The sequence below is a fragment of the Coloeus monedula genome, assembly GCF_965178545.1.
Source record: "Coloeus monedula genome assembly, chromosome: 1".
Taxonomy (NCBI): Eukaryota; Metazoa; Chordata; class Aves; order Passeriformes; family Corvidae; genus Coloeus; species Coloeus monedula.
Window position 1 is genome coordinate 34,768,146 of NC_138781.1, and position 22,865 is coordinate 34,791,010.

General features: G+C 42.8%; 1 protein-coding gene across 1 annotated transcript in view; it reads right to left on the reverse strand.

Annotated features, from left to right (window-relative positions):
* Positions 1–14,068, reverse strand: part of JAZF1 (JAZF zinc finger 1) — a gene marked incomplete at both ends in the record, with an annotated part of 185,866 nt that extends 171,798 nt beyond the window's left edge. Inside the window, one exon of the mRNA XM_082297380.1 lies at positions 13,954–14,068. Within this exon, the coding sequence (XP_082153506.1) occupies positions 13,954–14,068 (115 nt within the window). The remainder of the gene's footprint in view (positions 1–13,953) is intronic.
* Positions 14,069–22,865: the final 8,797 nt, after the last annotated feature.

Sequence of the window (22,865 nt, forward strand, 5' to 3'; positions counted from 1 at the left end):
GTTTCATGGAACTCACATGGACATATGCTCAACCAGAAGTATGTTCTGCCCATGTAAACTTGTACTGCTTAGGACATGACTACTCAGTAGCTCTTTTGTTTGTAGGAATCTTTTTCCACATCCTAACGCACAATGACACCACATTGACTAGTAGACAGCAACAAGACAAGAGACTGTGAGACTTCAACTTTATCTTCCTAGTAATCAACAACATATGTTACTCCACTGCACTGGAGGACACAGAGACAAAGCAGCTCCTCTGCCACGATCTAAGACACTTTGGGGCTCAAAATACATAACACAGAACAGTTCAACATGTTTTCAAATGGGAGCTGTCTCAGACACTTGTGAAATAAAAGTCTCTCTTGGAAAGGAATCCATATCAGGTTTGCATCAACCCAAATTCAAGCATGAAACCTTCCAGTAATGGTCTTAATGCTTATATTCTGCTCTTCATAAAATGTCGGTGGGGGAAAAAAAACACAGACCAAGCTCAAAACAATGAATTTGCTTTCTTGAGTGCTTATCATCAGCCCTGCCTACTGGACTCTAAAAATTGCCATCATGCAAGATGTTTGATTGCTTAACACCAGAGGTTCAAAGGTGGGAAACTTCAATGGACTCACAGTGAGGAAATCAGCTTAAGTCCACATAAACAGGCTGCCTCCCAGACAAGCTATCATTAAGAAGTCTGCTCTCCTAAGCTACCTACCCACAACCAGGTAGAAAGCAACCAAAGGGCACACAGAAAGGAAGACCTTTATGATCTTGAGAAGAAAGCTGTTCTACTGTGAAACCACTGGTAACGGAAGGGGAGGGGGGGGGGAAGGGGGAGAGAAATAAATAAAAAGAAAAGGACAAAAAAAAAGAAAGAAAGAAAAAAAAGAAAAAAAGAAAAAAATCAGTTCTGCTACAATAGCAATAAAATAATGTTTGTTTCAGAAGGATGGGCTACCAGCCCCAACGTGTAACAAATCCCAGGACTCCAAAAAGGATGGCCTCAGAACTGACCTTAAGAGAAAGGCTACAGTATTACAGAAGAACAGGTGTGTCATATCTGAGAAGGAGATTGCTCACTTCTTTAGCAGGAGTGCTTCAGCACACGCATTCAGTTACAGAACCAGTCCTTTGGACTGAGCATTCAGTGCTCAGTATCCTGAGCAGGAAAGCTAAGCAAAAGAATTCAACTCCCAGATCCATAAAGTTCTGCTTCAAAAATACAGGGGAGTCATCCACATCTAGATCATTAATACAGCTCTTAAGGAACATGATCTACACAAAATGAGTTAAAAATCAGCAGTGTGACAGGTCACCTGCAAGGTGGGAAATTCAAAAGAGGTACTGAGCTAGCTTGAAAAGGCTGCTACAATAACCCATAGAAATTACATGATATGAGGAGGTATTTAGTAATAAAAAAAAGAGAGGTTTTCAGGATAAATTAGATAAGGACTTTGCAGGCAGTGAACTAGGGATACTTAAAACATCCATTAAGAGCTCTGAATCTCATCAAGTACATGCCTCAAGCAGACTGCCTGAACAACCCCAAGCATTCAACCTCAAAGTGAGTCAGGAGAAAGAGAGTGGCCTGTATACTTGCTCCAGAATTAGAGATGTGTCTGACTAGCAAGAAAAAACATGGGGTTTTTTTAGGCAGGTAACTGTCCAGCTTACAAGATTCAAAACCCCCAACCAAGACCTCATTTTAGAAGGTAGACTCCTGTGTTTTTCACATACTCCTTTTCTTCCTTGCTTCAATTTCAGATTTCTTCATCTTTACTCCTTGCTATACTCTGCTTCTTTACTATCTCAGAAAGGTACCTTCTGTATTTATATGGTTAATACAGAGGCCTGAACAACACAAGTACAGTATATCCTATTACGCCTGTGTTCAGTGTCCTGTTCCTAAGCTACACCTGTTCTACAGAGCACCAAAAAGAAATAAATTAGAACAATCAGTATTCACAAGGAAAGAAGGCTTTGAGACTTTACAGGACAAAGTGGTTCAGTGATTCCAGGACAGAAAAGCAGCAGCTGTGAGAAAGACTCCAATCAACCACTCATCTGTGGAGCAACAGGAGAAGAGAACAGAATGAACAATCAGAAGGTGAGCAGCAGGTGAGCACAGACACTGGATGGAGATTTTTGAACTTTTTTTTTATAAGCAGTAACAAACAGTAGGCAATTTCTGATTTCCCTACAAAGCCTAAATCAGGTACCCACCAACTCTACCACAGAATGCACATGTAACACCTTTCTAGGTGGGTACATTCTATGCAAAGGGTAAAACCACTTTGGGGCACCAAGCCCCACACATGGGGTCTGTGTGTACATGCAACAGAATGCGCTGCTGAGCCTAACTGCTTATCAAAAGCTAAACACTGCTGGAGCAGAGTTTCCTCCATGTAGGTATGGGATTTATAATCCCTTTCCTTAAACAACCAGTCAGGGCTTGGCAGGTAAGAAAAAGTGGCAGGTGATGAGAGGGGCTTAATTTTCCTAGTTTAGTAACCAAAGCTAGTACAGAACAGAAGAAAGATGTAAAGGTCCAACTTTGCTTCACAGGTCGACACAGACATAAAAAAATTAATTCTAACCCCGGGTTTGTATGATGTTTTTTCAATTGTGAAAGGATGACTAATCCCTCACAAGTGTCTCACCAAAGTACAGATACTGGCATGTTTGGATTTTTAATTCTTACCTCTGTCTTGGACCAATTTACCAAGACTGAATTAGTATGTGGGCTCTTCCTAACCTCCTCTCTTCAGTTCTCTCTTCTTCTCCTAACTACCTGCAGCTCTGCAGGCTTCTGAAAGAAACATGAACCTGGTCTTCCATTACAATTAATATTTTTAAATTACATGCAGAAAGATCAGCATGAATTATTGTTCCTAATTATCAATATAGCAAGCCTAATGGCACACAATGAGTGTATAATAAATTTTAAATCATTTAACTACACAAGTTGACAATACTTTCAGGAAAGCTGTATACTCAATTCTGTGCCATGGTTCTAGCTGCACAACACCAACGAGATTATGAGCAAATACTAACAGGCTTTCAATATGTATGCACACCTGCTACTACAGAACAAGCAATTGCAAAACTGTGTGTTTGGGCTCAACCTTGAATTCATGAGGTATCAAGTGTTTTTAGTAGCCACTTACACCACTGCAGGCAAAACTCCAATCCTTTCCATTATTAAGGCATTGTGCTTTGTGGGACAGAGAAAAGGGATTTAGTTTCCAAATGCAGATGTTACAGCTCCCATATAGGCAGGGTCAGAGAAGAGGCATTCCCTCATTTCCAGAAAGCTTGGTGGTAGTAAGCAATCCTGTGGCTGGAACACTATGCCAGTAGCAAGAACAGAAGGGTTCACTAACTGTACACCTACTACATTTCTGAGGGCAGTGGGATCAAGCAAAACTAGGGTGACAATGCTACAGGAACTACACTTTCTATATAAAAAAGAAACAAAGGAAGAAGTCAGGTCACCACTGAGAAAAAATGCAGCTATCAATTAACCCAGTATATCTCCAGAACATTCATTAAGTTTATAAGTGCATGTTCATTTTTATTATGCTTCAATATTTGAAATGCATTTGAGGCCATACATACAATTCAGGTATAGCAAGAGCAGATATAGAACCTCTTGCCCATCTCTTTCACAATGATTCCTAACTCAGAGTTATGAAAATTGCCGCAGAAGTAAAATTCTTCAGGTAAAGGCTGCTCACGGGCATTTTTTTTTTTTTTTTTTAGATTTCATTAAAATCCAACCACTTAATATTAAAATACCAGAGTGCAACCAAAAATATCCACAGAAGATAAAAGCCACAAATACCTTTTTCCCATCCTGTGCATTCAATTATCATTACATACCTGAACAAGCTCTTGGTATTTACCCTGGCTCTGGAAGCAGGTTAAGCAAGCCACTAAAACTCTGTGGCATAAACTATGTCCCAGCTCACAGTATCCAACATAGACTTTATCTCCCTACTCAATCTGGTCTAAAGAGAGCCCTGCTAACTGTCAGCAAAGATTAAGTACTTGCTTTGTTCTGATGGCAGGCTCTTCACAATCACTCAAAAAAAAAAAAAAAAAAAAAAACCAAAAACCTGCCAGGAAGAAAGGGCTTATTCTGGTCACATGAAATAAGAGCACTAGGTACAGGTAGCTAACCCTCTAGATAGCTCTCCTAAGACAGAGACCAAAGTCTGGAACCCCTGTCAAGCATGGCTGCTGAAGATAAAGTGTGAGGACTGATATAGCTACAGTGTCAACATCTCCCATCTATAAGAGAGTATTTAGTCAATTTATGAGATTTTCTAAGGTAAAAAGAAAATACAGTTATTACCAATGCTACAACTGTGTGCAGAGTCCTACAACACAGCTAGAAAGCCTCTCTGAAGCACAGCAAGTGCTCACAATGAGCCCAGGAAGATGAAGACTCCCTAGAGAAGTCCTGTGAAATGAAAGTACATACAAAATACTCTATGGAACATTATCTTCCCACCCTCCTCACTCACCACACCACTACCTTGCCTCATGGAGCACAGAGCACTTATAACTCCAGTAAGGACCACAGTCTTCCTACCTAGTTCCTCCCTGGAAGGATCTGCAACCATGAATTTTATTTTAAACACTTCTAAGCTTTCCTTTTTCCTCCAAATATAACAGTAGTTACAAGCAATTTTTAGTGAGTTTGTTACTGTCAGCTGCCTGGTCCACCCTGCCACATCCATGGCACTCTGTATTTGACGAATAACCCTCAGCCTGGGCACACAGAGCAGCATACTTCCAAGCCTCTTCCCCTTTCTGTGCTGCCACTGCTGTGGAAATACATCACTCCCCCATCCACAAATCCATCTTCTTCACATTAACATACTTATTAAGTGAGCAGGAAGCTCTTGCAATATGGCCCAAACTAATTTATTTGGAGTTTGCCTTTGTGGGTTTTTCACACATCTTTCTCCATAATCTACTCTAAGCAAGAGGAAAAAAAATAAGTACAGACAATGAAAACCTGATGCCTCAGGAGGAAGGCTCTGCAGATACCCACAGAACAGGATAAACAGAAAAGCTCCCTAGTCCCAAACTGAAATAGAGATGAGTATGTGCGCTATTTTCTGTTATTTTCTGCATCAAAACTGAGATCTTAACAACTCTCACATCACCCAATTAACCCAGTATAACTATCAGGTAGCAGACACCCCTCAACTCAAAAGCAAGTTATAGAAGCTGTAACACTTCTCCAACATATTGCTACAAAAACATCTAAACTTCAAGGGCTTCCCTAAAAGTTTGTCATCAGAATTACTTGTATCAATGTCGGCTCCTTGATCTGAACACAAAGGAAGCAAGGGTAGACCTCAGTAATCTGGTATGCAGCTTTCACCTGCCAGCAGGCAAACATCTGAAGTCTACATGAAGCCTTCAAATGAATTTTGAGGTCACTTCCACAGTACTAATATATACACTCTGATGAGCACACACAGCAGGATTACCTCACAATAAAAGACTGAAATAATTAAATAGTGTTGTTTTTGACACTGAATGACCATAAGGGGCTGAGTTAACATTCAGGTATCCATGGCAGTCTCATACAGCAGTGAAACCAGATCTCTTGCATCTCAAATGTACCACCTCCCTGTTTTCTATCTGGATAATTCCCAGGAAGTAAGACAGTGACTACATTACACACTGCTGGAGAAACAGGTGATAGGTCCTTTCCACTTCATACTGGGGTATTCAGAGGGTCAAATTTTATTCACAGACTATTTACTATCTGTCAAAATATGTTGGGCAAAAAAATTAATTTCCATAAGGAACAGAAACAGTTGCAGCTTACTCAAGCTTGACAAAGTACTTGAAGCAGGTATCTCAGGAGGGTCCAAATATTTTCTAAAGCTATAAAAAGATTTTGTTGGACCAGTTTCAGCAATGCCAGTATTTCAAAATGAAAGTGCTCAGCTTTTTCGCAAAAAAGTCTTAATAAATAAGATGGCCTTTGTTAGCACACAGTGAAATCTTTCTCAAAATCAGAAGAAATGTTTCAAAATTCATCCACAATTAAGTTCTAATCTCTTTGTCCATAAAGAACTGACCAACTTGGCTTCAAAATCCCATGCAATTTTTCCCTTAAGCTGATGAAATTTCTTCTTCTATGTCTACTCCACCCTTTGTAACACAAAACGGAACATTAAAAAGACCCAAATAACACTTGTATTTAAGTCAGTTCAGTCTTTAATGAACAGTATCTGAAATGAAACTGCACATTAGTAATGTACTGCATCTGTGCACTTATCAGAGACACAATCAACAAGTGCAGTGTCATCAGCATCTCTGGTGAAAAAATCCATTCCCCTTGTTTATGACAGCACAAAGCTAAGAAGGAGCCTTGTAAGAATTCAGGGAACACAAATATTAATAGCAAAGAAAAAATCACTAAACCATAAACTGGAATATTTCTTCTATCCTACAGCTCTGAATATTGGTCCATCATCTCGTAACTAAAGTGTAATAAACCTTATGTACTCTCCCATAGCATTTCTAAAAGTCTCAAGATAGAATTAGACACTGAGTAACAGGAATTGGTTGTTTAATTTTTAATGTGAAGTTATTCACTGAGACAGTCCTTTAAAACCAAGGACTCTATTGTTAAACACAGCTGATTTATCAAATCAATTCTCTAATTGTCGCCATTTCAAATTAACACTAAAATCTTTGTCTCTGCCTTTCTCAAAGTGTACAGAGCAGCTATTTTCTTAGATGGTTATCATCCAAATTTTGAATAACTGGTGCTTAGTAGAGATAAAATTAATTCTCGGTGAAAACCAGCTTATTCAAGAAAAAGAATTATAAATAAAGAAAAAAAAATAGCACATTCAGGGGCAACATAAAATGTATACTGCAAGCAGCAGGCCTGTAGTGCTTCTTTCTTCTGCATGAAAGTATTCTGCAGCTTGACACAAAATATTTCTGATTACTTGTTTGCATTTGCATTATATTCTAGAAGAGGAAGAAATGGTAGGTAAGATTGTCTCAGATTAAACAGATGTCTCTTCATCTTCTGGCATCACCCCTTCCTCAAATTATTTTTTTACTATACAATTATTATTTTTTATTATACAATTTCTTATTCCTCAAGAAATGATCAAGTGAAAAAAAGAAAATTTGACTGGCAGCCACCTGATTATTTTACAGTTCTCATAAGAACTGGAGACTAGCTATGAAAACATCCTCTCAAAGTCTGAAGTGCAGACATGATAACCATTATAAATTTCACCACAAAGGTAAATATGCCCTACACAAGTGAAGTGTAATGCCACTGCTACGAGTTACCTGATGTTTCTTCAGGTTTTCATTTTCCAGCTCTTGTGTAGATCTGCTGGCGTATAACAGGAGCAATCCCTGCCAGTCATATGGATACAGCACTGCAATGGGCCTCACCCAAACCCACTCCAGCAAGCAGAGGAAAAAGGAAAGATCCCTATCAGCTTTATGTGAGACCTTCGATCTTAAAAATGAAAAATCAGTGTGCAGCATGTTCACAGATGTTTGCTTTCAGTCCTTTCCTCCTAGAAAATATATGACTCAGGCTTTACACCAGTAAACACTTTATATCTTATACTCCATGTACTTGGTAACACCAGAACAAGAAAAAATTTCATGTCAGAAATATCAAAAAATTAGTCAAAGTTTAGTTTTAGCCAAGTTTAACAACAATTCCATTTTCCTCCACATGATTAATATATTCTAGAATTTGTTACAAGAGTTGCATTTACATTTCATCACAATTTATATTCAAACCCGAAGAGCAAAAGAAGCCATATTCATAAGTGTTAAGTAATCCAAAAACCTGCTCTGCTCAGGATTACATGTGGGGGGAAAATGTGCTGATTAGAACTTTTAGTCAAAAAAAGACTTTATTTGATAGAAAAGCCTTCCTGAGATAGAAGGGCCTTCCTCACCACACCAACTTACACAGCAAATAACCAACATCCTTGGAAAACAGATCCTTCCACCTCACTGTGAAATGCATTTTAAATAAAAAACAAAAAAACTACAGTAGCAGAAATACTGGGCAGAGGATGAAGTTTAGCTAAATGTAGCCATAAATGTAGAAAGTTGGTTTTCATGAACAATAATTACCACTCCTGCTGAGGTAAATACACATAATTGTTCGTTTATTTTGCAAGGACATACATTCATGCACATTACTGGCAACTAAGTATGGGTCTGTTCTCTCATTTCCAGATGCTGATGACAGCATTCCGCTACCTAGCTGCCACATCACTCCTGGTGTAAAAAGCCTTAGGTTAAGATCTACCACCTTTTCAAAACAGCCAGTCTCAACTGCAAATGTTAAATTACACACTGAGCAAATGCTAAGAGAAACTTACATGATGGCAGCCACTTAAACGATGTTCACAGTCTTGTGAAGAGCTCAGCTTTAACGAACACCATCTGTCATACAGACTTAGGTTTTCCAGGCCTTCCATAGGTGCTGGTGTGTAGCCCTTAATCCTCATCTTCAGCAACATACAACAGTTGCATCTTCTTATGCTTGTTTTACACAACATGGTGTTGGCTCCAATATAGAAGCTGTCACCTCTGTCAGACTGCACTTTATCCAAGCTGCTGTTGGAAGTTCTGGGCAACACAGCAGTGGGGAGCAAAGCCCACATTTTAGCAATACCAAATGCCATTTTAGCATGTGCTCACAGCCAGCTCATCATTCAACACCTTTAGCTATCAAAGTGAGGATACAACAACATTATTAGCATGTCTGAGAAAATACTGAAAGGGACAACTTTAGGAAAGCTACACGCATTCAGCCAATGGCTTATTCAACTACTTGAGCTCTTTGTTGGGGAATCTGGCCCCTTGACTGCATAATACTAAGAACTGAAGTCACTGAAGGCAGCAGATGTCAAAGCTACCACCAGACACAGAAATTCATAAGCTTCTTTCTCCCTCCATATGACCTGAACTTTCCAGATGGGTAGTATTTAATATGCAAGGTTTTGGTCTGTCCTCTGCAATTATTCTTTTATGGAGGAAGTCTTATTTTTCCTGCTAATCCTACCACTTACGAAAGCAGCTGCCTGCTCCCACAGCAAGTCCTGTTCTGTTGCAGGACCCATGCTAGTATTTGGGAATCAGTCAAGCTTGATGAAAAGCTCCCAGTTCCAACAGCAATACTACAAAAATACCCCATTGGAAGCTATCTAACACTGGGACTTCTTGCAAAGCTGTGATGAAACATTCAGCGACAGACGATCATCTTTTTGTGCACTTACTGTATAAGCAGATGGTCTTTTTTTTCTCCCTTCAAATTCTAGTAGTTTCAGTCCAATACAATTATCAAACTCTATTTCCAGATAAGAGCATCTCCAGATTTATCTTTTGTATCTCTTCCTATCCATTCTCCACCTCTTCCAGCCCACCACCACATGCTTGGACACTCATTTCATTCACACCTATTTCCTCAATGCTTGATGAGCCTCAGGAGAAGCAGGATTGCTCATACCAGCCACAGAGCTACTACACAGGTTCATACACCATGTCAGCACTTGTCATGAACCAAGTGAACACATTGCCTCACACAAACAGCAACCTCACCTGATTTAAAAGTATTTTACTACAATTAAAATAAATAAATGTTGCCAAAACCTGATTAAGAGATTCAGTTCAAATATTAGTCCTTCAGCATCAGAATAAACTTTGTCTTAGAAAATAAGGAGCTACCTGACTCACCACTCTAAAGGGTGAAGTTCAACTGTGGGTAGATTGAGGGAGAAACAAGTCATGGGAAAGGGGAGAGGAGCACCCACCACCTCAAAAAAAAAAAAAAAAAAAAAAAAAAAAAAAAGAAACCTCACCAAAGGTGTGGCCCTCTGGACTTCTATGAACAGCTCAAAATGCCCCAGAAGACCTAAATGTATTTTCAGAAACACACTGTGGAACCAGAGGTGCTGGTCCCAACACCATAGCCAAAGACACCATGGGACTGCAGAAATGCAATAAAGTTTGCCATGTTGCCACAGATGAATAGTTTCAATAGGCAGTTCAAAATTAGTGGGTTTGGAACTCTTTTTCCTCCTCTCTTGACATTACTAAGGGCAATTGAGTCCATTCCATTTGACAGTCTGAATCTGGCTAATTGTAGTAAATTTGGCCTTTTGCTCCTGGACTAAAAGATGTCAGAAAAGTCAGCCAAACTACCTGCAAGGGATCAGAGCAGACAAAACTGAGAGGCAGGGAGACAGCCTAGCAAGGAAGACCAAAAAGCCCCCCTTCTCGGCACACTTGCAGAGAAGGTAACAGCACTTCAGGTTGCTTGGACAACGTGCTGGTAGAAAAAGCTGACAGAGAAGCATTTACAAATCATCAGTTTTAAATCAACATCCATTTCCAGCTGTGAGCCGCAGAAAACGTGAAGACACTGTTTAGTAGTATTGCTATGGACTGCAGAACACAGTCTCACTGCAGAGGACACCAGTAGAGCCTGGCCTGCCTAATGAAAGACCCCAGACCAGTGCTTCTGAGCTTCTTCATGTGGCTTTGATCTATAAACGCAAAACCCAGAAAGCAGTGGATGTGCACCCAGCACCATCCTGGAGTTGAATCCTTCATCCAATGGCCACAACTCTCCCAGATTATATACACTGATACTTTTTCAAGTAACTGGTAGCTTCCCACTTGGTCACTAAGATGTAGGTGGGAAAAAAAAAAATCACACCACTGTACACTGAATTATTTCATTACAATATGATTATTGATTAGTATTACGAAAAAAGAAAGCAACTGCAGAATTGCTCAGAAATGCCTCCAGAATGCCATAACAGTGTTTCACAGAACAGGTAAGGCTGGAAGGGACCACATTGGGTCATTTGATCCAATCTCCCTGCTCAAGCAGGGTCATCCTAGAGCACATGGCACAGGATTGCGTCCAGATGGTTCTTGAGTATCTCCAGTGATGGAGACTCCACAATCACTCTGAGCATCCTGTTCCAATGAGCAGCCACCCACACGACAGAAGTACTTCCTCAAGTTCAGGTGGAAATTCCTGTGCATCACTTTATTCTCATTGTCTCTTGTCCTACTTCCTCATATTAAGCTGAGGTTTTTTCCAAAGGCTGACCAAAAAAAAAAAAATTCCTTTGATAAGTGTTTGCTCCCACTTTTCAGATACACAGTGGGGCTCTGAAAAACAACCACATTCCTACCAGCGCGCCACTGATGGTGTGAACAATTAACCCATCCTGTGAAATGTGGCAGAGCAGCAGCACTGCAGCAGCCAGACCACCTAGAGCCTGTGCCATACATGCCTCCCCACACACAGCTGTCTGCAGCATCAAGTTTGTTATCTGTGCTGTAATACTGCCTGCCCAGCAATCACCCACTTCAATTTAAACTAATAATGGAATATAACTCAATTCAGTTTTCTTTATTCCTGCAGCACACATTGAATGTCCAAAGCAATCTATTTTTACGTGGCATGTTATTCTTCATTTCATATGCCAAAACACAGTCAATTTTTAAAGCAACACATTTCAGCGCACATTTCTAGGCCTGTATGACGGCAAAAGCTGGACACTGTTTGCATCATCTTACTGAGAAAGTAATTCCAACATAAGGTCCTATTCAGACATTTGGTCCTTTATTTCCCAGTTGCTTTCAGAAAGGTTAATCACCTTTCGGCTGAGTGCTTATCTGGTGAGTTTTCATAGATTACCATCCTTTAGGCTGTGGCAGGAGTTCCTCGCACACACCAAACCATAGAGTTGAACCTTCGTGTAAGAACTGGGATTCATACTTGGTGTCACTGGTTCAACTCCCTACTGATTTTCCCAGTGTCTCATACAGGTAACATAGTATTGCCACATCTGGTACTCACAAACAGGTCAAGTTCAACCTGCTGTCATGCAGAGGTGAAACATTAAAAATGAAGCATGAGCAACCTCATGTCCTACCCCACCAGTTTGTACTCAAATCAGCTGCTTGTGTGACACCATGTGCAGAGCCTCAGATGCATGTCCTGGAAGTCTTGGCAAATTATACACTTAAATATAAAATTATTTTAAAAATACAGTATTTCAGCATAAAGTTCTCTTCTCTGCAAAGAAGTCTCAGAACTGCTGACTGGGACTCAAACAGCAACTCACAGACCACATGGGCAGGACCATATCTTCTCTGACACCCTGTGTGCTGTGGCACCTACGGGCTGATAATCCACTCAAGGGACACATAAGATGACTTACGAACTTTCATTTTGGGGAACTATTTCCTCTAAGCTTTTCTGGCGTAATGTGATGCACGGTATAGGAAAAGCTAAGAATCTGAGACTTAAAAAAATAATAAAAAAAAAAAGCAACAATATCACAATGGTAATGCCTGCACCATGTCTAGTCATAAATTACACAGTTTTGTGGTATGTGGTTTTGTTACCTCATACTAGGCATCGTGATAATTATGAGAACCACACCTTTCATCTTGCTGACCTATAATGCTACATTAATGTAACGTTACACTCGCAATTTAAGCTTCAGTGCTTTTTTTCAGGTATTCAGGCAGGCTTATTAAAACTTTAATAAACTGAAATGCATGGTAGCTTCATCGTTCTGTAGCAGCTTTTTCCTCATACTTCTAGTGAAACACTTGGGTCCCTAGGTACTTAAAACTTCTGTATTTTTTCCCCTAGTTTTATAACTTGGTCTGCTTCAAAGAACTAGCTCGTTTTTGACAGTTTAAGGGTTGCATTTTATTAGGAAAAAGAGAAAGTCGGGAAGATGCAGATGGGAAGCAAGCAGCGCAGCAGCCAAGGCAGCACACCTGCCGAGGCGGGAAGGCGCGGGGAGGCGGCAATGCCGTGCCCGGCTGGGGATGAGATGCTTCGCCGGCAGACCTTGCACTCCAGCACGCCTGAGGCCCAGCCGGGCGCGGGCAGGCCGGTCCCGCCGGAGGGGGGAGAGGGAAAGTTGGCGCCCGCGGCCGGCCGGGAGCCTCACCGCCCCCTCCTCCCCTGGGCGCCGCCCGCGCCGCCGAGGGGCGGCCCCGGCGCCCCTGCGCACGCTCCCGCCCGCCGCCCATGAGGCGCCCGCGCCGGGAAGGCACTGACGAGTCATCGCCCCGCCGCGTCCCCGCCCCCGCGGCCCTGGCGGGACGGGCGGCTCCGGGGAGCGGGGGGCGGCGGCTTCGGGGGGAGCCTGCAGGTGATGCTCCGGCGCGGCCAGGCCTGGGCTCCGGGGCTCGGGGTAGCGGGTCCCGCCCGGCACGGCCACCTTCTTCTCCCACCCGCCCGGCCCCGGGGGCTGCGCCGGCCCCGCCGCCGGGCGCTCCCTCCACGCCCACCGCGCCGCCGGCCCCGGGCTCCCGCACGCCGGTGCCTCCGCCGAGAGGCGCCTCCCGCGCTGCGGCGGCCGGAGCGCGACCCGTGCTCCCCGCCACACCTAGCAACAGCGCTGACAGGACGCAGTGGCGGCGGCAGGAGGAGGAGGAGGAGGAGGAGGAAGCGGAATGGCTGCCGCGGCGGCGGCTCCCTCCCTCCCCGGAGCCCTGACAGCCAGCGCCGGGGCGGAAGCAGCAGGCGGCGTGCTGTGCCCGTCCTCCTCCTCCACCGCCGCCTCCTCCTCCGGGCTCCTGCGCTCCCTCCTGCCAATGCAAACTAACTCCCCCTCGCCAGGGCCGGCGGGCTGCACGCCTCCCCCGCACCCACCCATGCCGCCGCGCCGCACGCCGCCGCCTCCCTGAAGAGCGCTCCACGTCGCCCGCAGGAACCGCTCCTGCCACTCTTCGCCCGCCGACCTTCCCCCCCGGCGGCCGCCGCGCCCCGGCTCCCGCTGCACCTTGTGCCCCCCACCCCGCCCCGCGCCGCCGCCGCCGCACACGCGGCCCCCGCGCCCCCCGCCCGCCCTGCCCTGCCCCGGCCGCGGCCCCGCGGGCACTCACCGATGTGGTTGTCCTCGATGTGCTCGATGAGCTCTGCCAGGGTTGGGAAGTGGAGCCCGCAGCCCCCGAACCTGCAGGCGTTGGAGAAGAAGGAGGCGGCGGCGATGCCTGTCATGGTGTTACATCGAGATCCCCCTGCGGTGCCTGCTCTGCCAGGGCCGGCGGCGGCAGGGCGGGGAGAGGCGGGGGCAGGGGGGGAACGGGACGGAGAGAGAGAGATGGGGAGCGAGAGAGAGGGTGGGGGTGGGGAGGAGGAGGAGGTGGTGGTGGCGGCGGCGGCGGCGGCAGCAGCAGCAGCAGCGTCGGGAGCGGCGGAGGGGAGGGACGGGCTGGGTGGGGGGAGATGAGGCAGCCGCAGCTGGGAGGAGGGACCAGCGCGGCTCTGTAACAGCTGTGCTGCCCCGGCGGCGGCCGCCGGCGGCGGGAGGAGCAGGGCACCCGCGCCGCCCTCCGCCGCCGGGGGACACCCGCGCCGCCTCGTCCGGCCCCGCGCGGGGCTGGGGGGGAGCGGGGAGAACTTTCCCCCTCAGCCTCTCGGAGGCAGCGGCGGGGCCGGGGGCTGCTCCTGTGGCCAGCGGGGCGAGGGGAGATGCTTCGGGGCAGTTGCTGCGGCCGGGAAGGTGGCGCCCGCCCCAGGGGGCTCACCCAGCCGCCGGGAGTTGGCTGCTAACGCGGCCGTCACCTCCACCCTCCCGGGGCGGGGAGCAACCAGCCCTCGCGGAGATCGCTAAACTGAGGGGCGGTCGCTCCTTCTCCGGGGGGCGGGGGGGCGAGGCCGCCAAACCCAACCTTCACCTGCTCGGCGACGAGCCGCAGGCCCCGGGCACCTGCTCGGTGTACCGGGGTGTCCCCGCCGCCGGCTGGGCTACGGCCCCCCTTCCCCCTGAGCTGCCGGTCACAGATCCCCGTGCCAGATCCTCCCCGTCTTCGCCTCCCGCTGAGGCGGTCAGGAGTGTGAGGCTGCGGCTCTGGGGAGAAAAGTTAAGCAGGAGTCGCACACACATCGCTACCAAATCCTATTTTGACTTTGTCTCCAGAAAGCTATTCAGCAGAGAGGCTGACTGATTAATTGATTTTAAGGAAGGTCTCCCTAGACTCAAATTCGCAGACAGCTTTATTTAAGATTAAAGGAAAAAAAAAAACCAGATCACTTGTCAGGAAGGCTCTCTTTCCCCCTCCCCCCCTTCTGTTTTATAATAATCTTTTTTCTTTAATTATAAAATTCTACAATATTGTTCATAATTCTGAGCAAAAGTGGGGCTAAAAAAAGCCTCAGAATCTGCATGAGACTCTGAATCGTATGAACATAAGTGGTTCTACTGATGCTGCTGACAGATTACAGTCCCAAGATGTTACCTCTGTAACATCAAGCGTGTGCACAAGAATAAGCCTAGCCCTTGCATATCTTATTACCTGTATTGCAGGTAAGTATGTTCCTAGTGTTGCTGTGGGAGCCAAAGAATAGCAAATCCTAAAAATGCAGTAGAATTGTTAGTGAATGAAAAAATTAGTGTTTGCCCATTTCCTTAAAGGACAAAAACTCTTGGAGCTAGTTCCTGGTGTCCTGTATTTCAGAGAACCCATCATTTGTGTTGAGAAAACAAGCTTTATCTTGCAGTTTGTTTCAGTCATTTTCTTACATCTTCACTTTAATATTTTTCTGATGTTTTGCCCTCATCCACTTGTATTTTTCTTGATGTGTAAACCCACTCCTTTTAGTTTACATCAAAGCAAACAAAGCAAAGAAAAAACCTTTCCAGAAAAACACCATGTGGAGAGAAGCCTTCTCTTACTTCAACGCTCCACCCAAGCTGGAGTTTGTAAATAGAGTTTGCATAGCCATGAGATGCTGAAACACAGAACTATAACAATATTGTAGATTTTACGCTTAAAAAAAGAATGTTAACATGGACATGGGGTAGTCCACAGTGTGTTTTCAAGGTTCACTGTGGTCAGCATTATAGTTTAGAGGGTTGGAAAACTGCTGCCTTTAGGCATTTCATGGAAATGCATAATTCTTTTGGATAATACAGAGGCACATCTGTCATTTGGTCCACCTGTTTCAAGTATAGCAACTTCACATTTTACTATTCTAATTTCTCCACTGTCCTGGTGTTATCAAAGGAACTTGCTCACTGTGAGTTGACTTAGTGAAGGAGGAGTTGTTCCTACCTAAGATGGTATTTCTGGAAACTCATGCCACACAAGCTGCTGTTGTGAATAATACCACAAAATCAGGTTTGTGCATGTGCCCTTGTGACCAAGACATAAACCAAGAGGAGAAGTGAAAAAGGAAGATAAGCATCTTCCCCAATAAATTGCAGTTTTAGAGACTAATTTGTAGAATCAAACACATAGGCCTTTTTAAACATGTGAGTAAAAATTATCTTGGTGTCAATCACAAGCATAATTCAAATAGAACTTTTCTAAGGCAGTAAATCAAGATTAATCAGAATGAGTATTAAATACAAGAATTCCATGTGGCTAATCTATCAAGGTCAACAGATACGTGATTTAGTCTGTTATGAAACAAAACTGTGATGGACATTGGGTTGTTATTAATAACTTTTAATAGCTATTAACAAAGATCACTGTTCACCTACAAAGAAATCAAAGTACATTTGTAGCTGACAAGTAATAAACATTCATGGTTAACCACCTGCTAGTAACATACAATGTAATGATTGCTTTCTGATGTGTGAACTTGTCCAGTTAGCTGCAGGTCTCTTTTCATTAATTGTTTGCTAAACTCTCGGGATTTTTGAGACCCTTTGAGGTAGGGAGTGAACTTAACTCTCGCAGCAGTCAAGAAGAGCTGGAAAGCCAGGTGTTTCTGGTGTCCCGTAGGGATACCATTCAGTATCTTTTGATGAAATTGCTCCTGTTTCGTAGGGCCTGTTTTTGTACATATTCAACTTTGACAGCTTTGGTAGAAGTTAGGATAGCTAAACCACTTCATATGTTGTTTCCTATGATTTGGAACACTCTCCCTGTTCTTCCATAGAGATGGAAGGGATTTCTTCCCAACATAGTAAAGGAATTTCTGCGCCTGGTTTTGGTGTCCAGACTCATGATAGACAGGCATGAACAGACCCAGTGAAGAATGCCCCCAACATTAACTCTTCCCATCCCTGATTCACTGTTGTTGTCATGTTACCATCTGTGTATTACAAAGTACATGATGTCCTGATAATAGGTGGTGCTTGTAGAAAGAACACCCACTCTTCCTCATGTACTTGTTGTTCTTTTCTCTAGTAGCTGGGAGGTGGAGTAATTTTACCAAACTTCTTATCAGTAGTTTATCTGATCCAATATGTTTTGAAGTTCTTTATTATGAATGATCACAATGTGACAGGTGTTTTTCGTCACAGGTCAGTGTTGGGACTGGCACTAACATCTTTGTTGGCAACATGGGCAGTGGGATTGAGGGCACCTTCAGCAAGTTTGCCAATGACACGCTGGAGGGAAAGTTCACCATCCAGGGGTGGAAGTTCACCATCCATCTTGACAGCCTTGAGAGGTAGGCCTGTGCATTCCTCAGGGAGTTCAACAAGGGCAAGTTCAAGGTTCTGCATATGGATCAGGGAAATACCAGGCACAAGTACAGTCTGGGCCAAGACTGGATTGCGAACAGCTCTGCAGAGAAGGACTTGAGAGTGTTGGGAGTTGAGAAGTCTGACGTGACCTGGCAATGTGTGCTTCAGCCCAGAAAGCCAAACATGACCTGCATGGCCAGCAGGTCAAGGGAGGTGATTGTCCCCCTCCGCTCTGCTCTCATGAGACTTCACCCAGAGGACTACATCCAGCTCTGGAATCCCCAACATAAGAAGGATGTGGACCTGTTGGAGCAAGTGCAGAAGAAGGCCACAAAGATGGTCGGAGGGCTGGAGCACCTCTCCTATGAAGACAAGTTGAGAAGTTGGGGCAGTTCAGCCTGGAGAAGAGGCAGCTTTGGGACCACCTTCTGGTGCCTAAAAGGGGCCTGTAAGAAGATTGGAGAGGGGCTTTTGACAAGGGCATGTAATAATAGGACGAGGGGTGGTGGTTTTAAACTGAAGAGGGTAGGTTTAGATTAGATATTAGGAAGAAATTCTTTACTCTGAGTGTGATGAGACACTGACACAGGTTGCCCAGAGAAGTTGTTGGGATGCCCCATCCCTGGAAGTGTTCAAGACCAGGTTAGATGGGGCTCTGAGCAACCTGGTCTAGTGGAAGGTGTCCCTGCCTATTTCGGGGAGAGATCTTTAAGGTCCCTTCCAACCCAGCCCATTCTATGATTGATTGATTCTATGAGAATTTTCTAATTCAAGCTTTACTAGGATAGAGAATTCATGTATCCATATAACAAACTGCCAAAGTGCTCAGAAGTTCCCCTGTCATTTTGTTCTGTGGGAGAAATAAATGGAAATTAGACCCAAGTGATTTGTGAAGCTGGAGCTAATTGCTGAGTAGATCCATTTCAGAGGTGTTAATAGCTACTGTAAAGGATACTTCATATAAATGGAGCAGAGAAAAAGCTCAACCGGCTGGTGGAACCCTGTTTTATTTGTTTTTGAAGAAGTTATTTTGAAGACCCGCTAAGACCCTTAGGTTAACAATCATTCCATCTTGGGCAGACTCTTAGGCACAACTGAGGGCAGGACTGCATGTGAGAAGGGTGTGCTGCTACTCCCACCTCCTGTACAAGGCTGAGGGCTGATTAACCGAGTAGATTTCTGTATCATCCGATTACTTGCTTAAAAATGCGTATATTAGGACTGCATCTTTTCTCCCCTACGTTAATATCTTTGTGCCTCACTTTAAGTCCATTTTATAGAGTAAGGAACATGTTTAGAGTAATTTAAATTCAGTTCTTCCTTAAATTGATGTTTTATGGTCTTGGACCCTTTATCTCCTTGAATAGTCTTAGGGTCCTTAGACCCTTTTCAGTGATTTTTACTAATAACTTAGCATTTAGATTGTGGTAATCAACTGCTGTAACTGCTGGGCCTTATCTGTGGATAGGTTACTAACAGCCACTCATACTGCTCTGGATTCCCAAAAGCCAATTATTGTGTCCTAATGCTTTCTGAAGGCTAGAGGTCTGAATCTGAAAAACTTCATAGTTGCTACACTTGGTGCTTTGAGGGTGATAAGATTTTTTTGAAGACACCAGCCTCCCTGTCAAGTAGCAAGGAAAAGCCAATACTTTCTTTAGAGTCTCATTTAAAGCATAGTTTAAGTACTTCTTTTCTGCTGTATTTATAATAGTTGACAATACAAATCTGTGAAACTTTTTAAAATTACTGTCTTTTAAAACTACATGTTCTGACTCTTACACTACCGAAGTCATAATTGAAAATACCTACTTAAAGAACAAATAAACCAAGGGTAATAGGAATATTACAAAGAAATGATTGGCCTCGCCTTCACCTAAAAAAATTACTGATTAATTCTTCAGTAACATTTTTAATAATTTTCTTTATACTCACCTCTGCATACTGGCCATTATAAGAAATTTATGAAGATTTCATAACAAGAGACATATCACTGCTGCAAAATAATTACACAAGTAAACCATATTTATGCAGTTTGTGTCACGAGAATCCTATTTTTAATTTATACTGCTGAATTAGTTTTCTCTTGGCAGTGTACTGTATAGCTTCAGGGTGCAATGGAAAAACAAAATGTTAAGCTGGGAAAACTCTGTATTCCCCACTAGTTCCAGATGCCCCAAAACAATAGATAGAAATCCTGCTTAGTTGAACTTTCTGAAAGACTTCACATTTTCAGAGGATAAAGCTTCAGATAAACAGGAGATCAAACTGCCTCTGTATTTTTGGTTACCTGAAGCCTATAAAAAAGAAAATTTTCTTGTTTTGACTACTTCAGAAAATTTGAAACTAACATGATATAGCATAAATTACTATTACAGTGTTAGTCTGCCCTCGAATTATAAAAGGCAAGCTATTTCAGTAGTCTCTTGTAAGAGCCCACAATTACATAGGTATTGAATAACCTACTCTATATTCTTACTACGGATTATAGTGGAATATTTTGCCAAAACCTTTTATGTTGTTTTACTCAGACAATTGGGGATAATTAGCACATCCATTTAAAAATAACTGGCTAGAAAAGTAATGCAATTTTATAAGTTTATCTTAATGAAAGGTAAACTTGTTCTTTGATGAAGATTAGTGGTATAGAGTGAAGTTTTCATTTTAATAGCTTTTACAGCATCTCAAAACTGCAGAAATACATAACTTTTAAATTTTGCCTTTTCCTCTTTTAGTTCCTGAATTGAGTCCTCAACTTGTAACGCAATTTCATGGCATCTGCTGACATAATAATTTGTGCAGTCAATTAAAAAAGACTAATTCTTTCCAAAATATACTGAGGTTATATTATCATTTTCACACACACAAAAAAATCTTATATTAGATCGAGCATTTCTTAGTGTTCTTTCTTTGGAGTAGAAGAGTCATCACAAATGACAGAGCATCAAACTCTCTTACCCTCTGGCCCCAAAGATCGTTTATGATGCTGCAGTTACAGGGTGATTAAAAGCACTTCTAAGGCTCTAATTTACATCAGTGATCTGCTGTCCAAAGACATGGGACACAAATCCTATGTGGTTTTGTGCTATGTCATGTTTTCCTTCCTGCTCACCTATTCCTCTGCCCCAAATCAAAGTTTACTTAAGAAAATCCAAGTCCTTCATTTCTGGATTTCCCAGTCACAGGGAGCTGTGTATTTTAGAGCCTGCAAATTCAGAACAGACTCTCTTCTGTTTAGCCTGAAAATTCCCCATTTAAAAATTCTTCACTGAGCCAGGAATACTGGTGACAGGGAGAATTCTGCACTGAGGCATAGATGCCAGCAAAAATGCACTTGCTAAATCACGTGTAGGGTCAAAGAATCCCTGGTGTTCAAACTGTCAATTACTCAGGGAGTTCTCCCTCTTTTTAAAAGACGTGCCTTTTCTCATTCTTAAGTTAGGTGGGGGAAAAGAAGGCTTTGGAATAAAGTTAACTTACAGCACTGGGGATGGATGGCAGTCTCTAAGAAAATGGAATCAGGTAACTTTTTTAACAGGAGGCTTGGCAATTGTTGGCTGTGGAGCCTGACATAATTGGAAAGGAGAAACAGACTTCAGAATAAGATTCATTTGCAAATGAAAGAAAACACCCATCTTAGTAAACTTCTCAAATGATCTTCTGGGCTGACTGAACTGTCAGAAGCTGAGCTGCAAGAATATTGCAAATCAATTGCTATCACCATCAAGAGGGGCTTGTCAAATAGACATGTATTTCTTATGACAGCTTAAATCAGAGACACCGATAGTGCCTGTTATCATCACATGGATTGGGAGGTGTGAATATGGACACTTCGATTCTGAACACAAGAACAAAAAGCCATCAACTAGTGAAAGCTTAGGTAGTTCTCCAGTAACAGCTGAAGACTTTTTGTAAAGATTCTCTGCCCTCCAGTTAACACATTGCTACCGGTGGTTTATGTGGAATCACCTGTTCAGATCCACAAATACATTGCATCACTGGAAGTAGAAATGGAACAGGAATAAAGGAAACAAAATCTTTGGAAAATTAAAATGAAATAATAAACTTTTACCATGCCGAAGAATGAGGAAATCAGGTGACTAGTACAGTGCTAGAAACAATAAAAAGTAATGGGGAGAAAATATGTGAATAGTTAGAGAAACATGGGAAAGATGATCAAGAATGGGGATCTAACAATTGCTGTCTACTATCCTAGGCAAGGAATACAATTCCATATCATATGAAATATAAATGCCCACTGAAGAAATGTTCCAAAGTAGACCCAAAGGCTCCATTGTTTCCTTCAGAGGAATGCACAGTTGGGAAGGCTTCAAGGACTCTTCTGATACTTTCAATGTGTATTACATCATAAATCTTATGTTAAAAAAAAAAAAGAAGAAGAACAAAAAGTTGGCGTGTTCCTACAAAATTTATCCTTTTCCTCATCTTGATAACAATGTATAGTAGTTGGAAGCTATGAGATACATAATTACTTGAAACCCACACTCATTTTGTGTACGTTCTGACTTGTGGACACACACTAATTTCAGTGTCATCTTAGGTATTCAGCACTTTGCAGAATTTTTTCTGTAAACAGCTGCAGAAGCTCCTTCTTTGTGTAAACAAAAAACTACTCATCATAGTTGCAGAAAGTCATGAGTCTCTTTCTAAACAAACAAACAAAAATGCCTGTGCATAATGCAGTATTTGGAAACAAACTTGGACATTACTCACTCTTCAGAACATCTTCTGATTTAGAGATTTCATATGAAACAAAAGCCTTCCCAAAAGTATCAAAGGACACAGTGAAACAAGAATCCTTATCCCTGATTTTCTCCTCTATATGGACCAAACAGAACAGATATTATTTTCAAGAACTCACTCCCTTCTTTGTGCTCTTGTTTGGAGTTCAGATTAGTTGTGCTTAATTCATTGCTTGTACCAGTCCATCTTCCAGTATATAATTTGAACACCCAAGCCCAAAATTCTACCAGAAAGAAAAAATTTGGGGAGCTTAATAAACAGAAAACTTGATTAGCTCTTTTCTGAAAGAGAATCACCAATGCATACCTCTGAATATTTTTTTGATCTACAACAATATTTACTACTTTGTTTTATATAGTTTTGGGGTATACAAGTGTGTGACTCTGTAGAAGAGTGGAATTAGAGGCTTCTTTTGTATTTAAGAGATGTGACTCCTTGTGATGATAGCAAAAATGTATTCTAGCACTGGCAAGCAAAGTTCACACTTTTCTTCAACTCATTTGTGTAGCGCATTTCCAGTTAGATGTAGCTTGAGAAGCTGCATTTTCATATTGTGTTGTCTTGGAAGTGTATATAAATATCACCTCTTAAATTATAAACCTGATATGATTC